This window comes from Palaemon carinicauda, chromosome 3, assembly GCF_036898095.1.
Source record: "Palaemon carinicauda isolate YSFRI2023 chromosome 3, ASM3689809v2, whole genome shotgun sequence".
Lineage (NCBI taxonomy): Eukaryota > Metazoa > Arthropoda > Malacostraca > Decapoda > Palaemonidae > Palaemon > Palaemon carinicauda.
Genome location: NC_090727.1, coordinates 139,521,814 through 139,525,488, shown reverse-complemented (window position 1 = coordinate 139,525,488; position 3,675 = coordinate 139,521,814). Strand labels below are relative to the sequence as shown.

Here is a 3,675-nt window from a genome sequence, read left to right as displayed (position 1 = left end):
CTCTCTCTATATATATATATATATTATATATATATATATATATATATATATATATACTGTATATACATATAAATATATATACATATATATATATATATATATATATATATATGTATATATAGTGTTTTATATATATATATATATATATATATTATATATATATATATATATATATGTGTGTGTGTATACTGTTATATATACCGTGTACCGACTTTTCGTCCGATGTCACTTCGTCCGACGACACTTCGCCACGTCTTTATGTCCAACTTCTTTTCGTCCGATGGACTTTTGGTCCAACGACATTTGGTCCAATTTTAACAAAGAAGAAACCCTAGCCAATCCATAACTTCCCCAATATAAAACTAAACCAGCTGAACGTTTTATAGCAGAATGAAACCCCTCAGCAGCATTGTTTGTGATGGGTAATTCTTGAAGAATACGCTCATTAACATTCCATAAATCTAATAGGAAAATAGATAGATCTCTCCTTTTTCTCGCACCACTTCCTCTTACGGTTCCCATGTAAGTCACATCAAAGTAAGCAATTACTTCGGAAGGTATTTCGTCGTCGTCTATCAATTCCTCATAGGCCTCTTCAACATCTTCAATGGGGAGAAATGCTAATGCTGAAAAACATCTTACTTTAAGACAGAATTCAGAGTGTTTGTTGTATTTTTCTTTGAGACCTAGATCAACAATTTTTCTAAATATGTACTGTCCCAGATAAAACAAACATGCAACAATAGGTGAATTATGGAATGATGAATTAAATGACTTACGAATCACAACTTCGAAATCTGCCATGAGATCAATTGGATCCACATTAGGTTGCATAATTATCAATGGCTCGTAAACTGATTCATATGTCTGCCTGGTTTTATTCTGCAGTAATGCAAAGACCCGTGGGAAACTGCTACCATTAACTTGTACATGAATGCAAAATAGTTGATACCACTGTTCCGGCACAATTTCTATGTCCCATCACATGCCCAATGACAATATGATGCTATATCTTCAAAAGCTCTTTCTGATGCAAATATTAGAATTCTTTGATGATCCTCGATGCCTGAACTATATCTTAGAAACTGTTCACCATTATCAAGTTTACCGTATTCGTCAGGGATTTCAAACCCAAGTCTAGCCACTGGATTAGCAGGAAATCCGGAATGCGTTTATCGGCACCTTTGAATAGTCTTTCAAAGTACTTGCATACGAGGAAGCTGGGAGCAAGTATTTTCTTCTTCGTTGATTGTATGAACTTTGCGATTTCCGGAGGGGCAGATTCAGAAACTGAAGTATTAAACTTGCAGCACACTCTATATATAGTACCATACTAAAGAGAGAGAGGAAAAAGAGAATGTTAAGCATGACTAATAGAGTAATTAGAAAATGAGCATATTACTTTATCATAAAAGCCAATAAGGTATAAGCTTTTAACACAGAGATGAAGTAAATGGTAATAACAATCCCTTAAAACACTTGCTTTCATTTGAAATTGGACCAAAAGTCCATCGGACGAAAAGACATTGGGCAAAAAGACGTGGACGAAGTGTCGCCGGACGAAGTGACATCGGACAAAAAGACCACCCACCTATATATACATATATATGCATGTATACTGTTTTATATATATATATATATATATATATATATATATATATATATATGTATATATATATATATATATATATATATACTGTATATATATATATAGTGTTATATATTATTATTATTATTAATTGCTAAGCTACAACCCTAGTAGGAAAAGCAGAATGCTATTAGCTCAGGGGCCCCAACAGGGAAAATAGCCCAGTGAGAAAAGGAAACAAGGAAAATATAGATATTTTAAGAATAATATTAAATTAAATATCTCCTATATAAACTATAACAACTTTATCAAAACACGAGGAAGAGAAATTAGATTGAATAATGTGCCCGAGTGTACCCTCAAGCAAGAGAACTCTAACCTAAGATAGTGGAAGACTATGGTACAGAGGCTATGGCACTACCCAAGACTAGAGAACAATGGTTTGATTTTGGAGTGTTCTTCTCCTAGAAGAGCTACTTACCATAGCTAAAGAGTCTCTTCTACCCTTACCTAGAGGAAAGTGGCCACTGAACAATTACAGTGCAGTAGTTAACCCCTTTGGTGAAGAGGAATTGTTTAGTAATCTCAGTGTTATCAAGTGTATGAAGAGAGAGGAGAATCTGTAAAATGTGTAGGCAAAAGGAAAGTGAACCGTAACCAGAGAGACGGATCCAATATAGTACTGTCTGGCCAGTCAAAGGACCCCATAACTCTATAGCGGTAGTATCTCAACGGGTGGCTGGTGCCCTGGCTAACATACTACCTATATATATATATATATATATATATATATATATATATATATATATATATATAATTATAGTGTTATATATAATATATATACTGTTTTATATATATATAAATATATATATATATATATATAAATATATATGTATATATATATATATATATATATATATATATATATATATATATATATATATATATATATATATATATATATATATATATATATATATATTTATATATATATATTATATATATATATATATATATATATATATATATATATATATATATATATATATATGAATATAAATAAATACACACACATCGAATGATAGATAGATAGTCATATGCATGTTGTGGAATACATGTACAGTATATCGTCGGAAACCGACTTAACACATAAATGTACCATCGCCTATTCCAGAGCAGCTTTTTTCATTACTGATGTTGATATAAGCATACCGAACAAAGGTCCCTGGGTCCGAACTTTGTTGGGGAAGGACTAAGTAACATCCCTCGGGTTGGTGGATTCCTTTCTCAACCCTTTCCTATTTCACTGTCCTTTCAGAAAGTGTATTACACTACAACTAAAAAAAAAAAAAATAGAAGAGCATTCATTGGGAATGCGGGTTGGTTTACTTTCAATATATTGTTACCTCTGTATTCTGTTGGTTCTTCCTGCCTCGCTTGGACCCATTGCCATTAACTGATCTCCCAAAGGGTTATTTCATATCTCATTTACTGTTTTTGGAATATGGATATTTAGCTAAAGGATGAATGGATGGCGTAGATTGACCTTGCCTTTTGAAAAAGGGGACCACGAGCTGTTTGCGTTAGCAGCCCATACTTTAGCTAAACTTAATCATTCCCTTTTATCCTGGCTTAATGTAAAATTTTGATACGTCAACAAGAAATTGTACTAATACTTTGTATGATGTTGAAAGTCAGTGAAATAATAAATAAGAATTCCCTTTCACTTTTTACATTTAGATTCCTTAACAAATGCTAGTTTTTATTACGCTTAATAATTTTGGAAGCTTTTAATTCCTTGAGAAAGATGATGAAAATATAACATGGCGTTAAAATATTATAAGAATATCTCTTTTCAAGAAATGGTAGGAGCCGAATTCCACAGAGGAAATCAAATGTCAGGGTTCAACATCCACTTGGGGAAACTGGAAGTTCTTACAAATGATCTTATCCCGGAACACGAGTTTTCCGAGGAACGTTTATCGCTCGGAGTTCACCAAGGGTCATTCTGTGGTGGGAAAATTTTATTCTTATAAAAGTTTCTTCACTATTGAGGTCACATTAGAAATACAGTGAACCCTCGCTAC

At 32.5% G+C, this 3,675-nt stretch overlaps 1 protein-coding gene across 1 annotated transcript; it reads right to left on the bottom strand.

Moving 5' to 3' along the window:
* Positions 1–225: 225 nt before the first annotated feature.
* LOC137634346 (uncharacterized) lies at positions 226–834 on the bottom strand. The gene has a single exon (XM_068366745.1). It carries the CDS (start codon positions 832–834, stop codon positions 226–228), a length of 609 nt encoding a protein of 202 aa, XP_068222846.1.
* Positions 835–3,675: the final 2,841 nt, after the last annotated feature.

Bases quoted from the DNA above. Each gene is read 5' to 3' on its own strand.
- LOC137634346 (XM_068366745.1), bottom strand. From the start codon at position 834: ATGCAACCTAATGTGGATCCAATTGATCTCATGGCAGATTTCGAAGTT.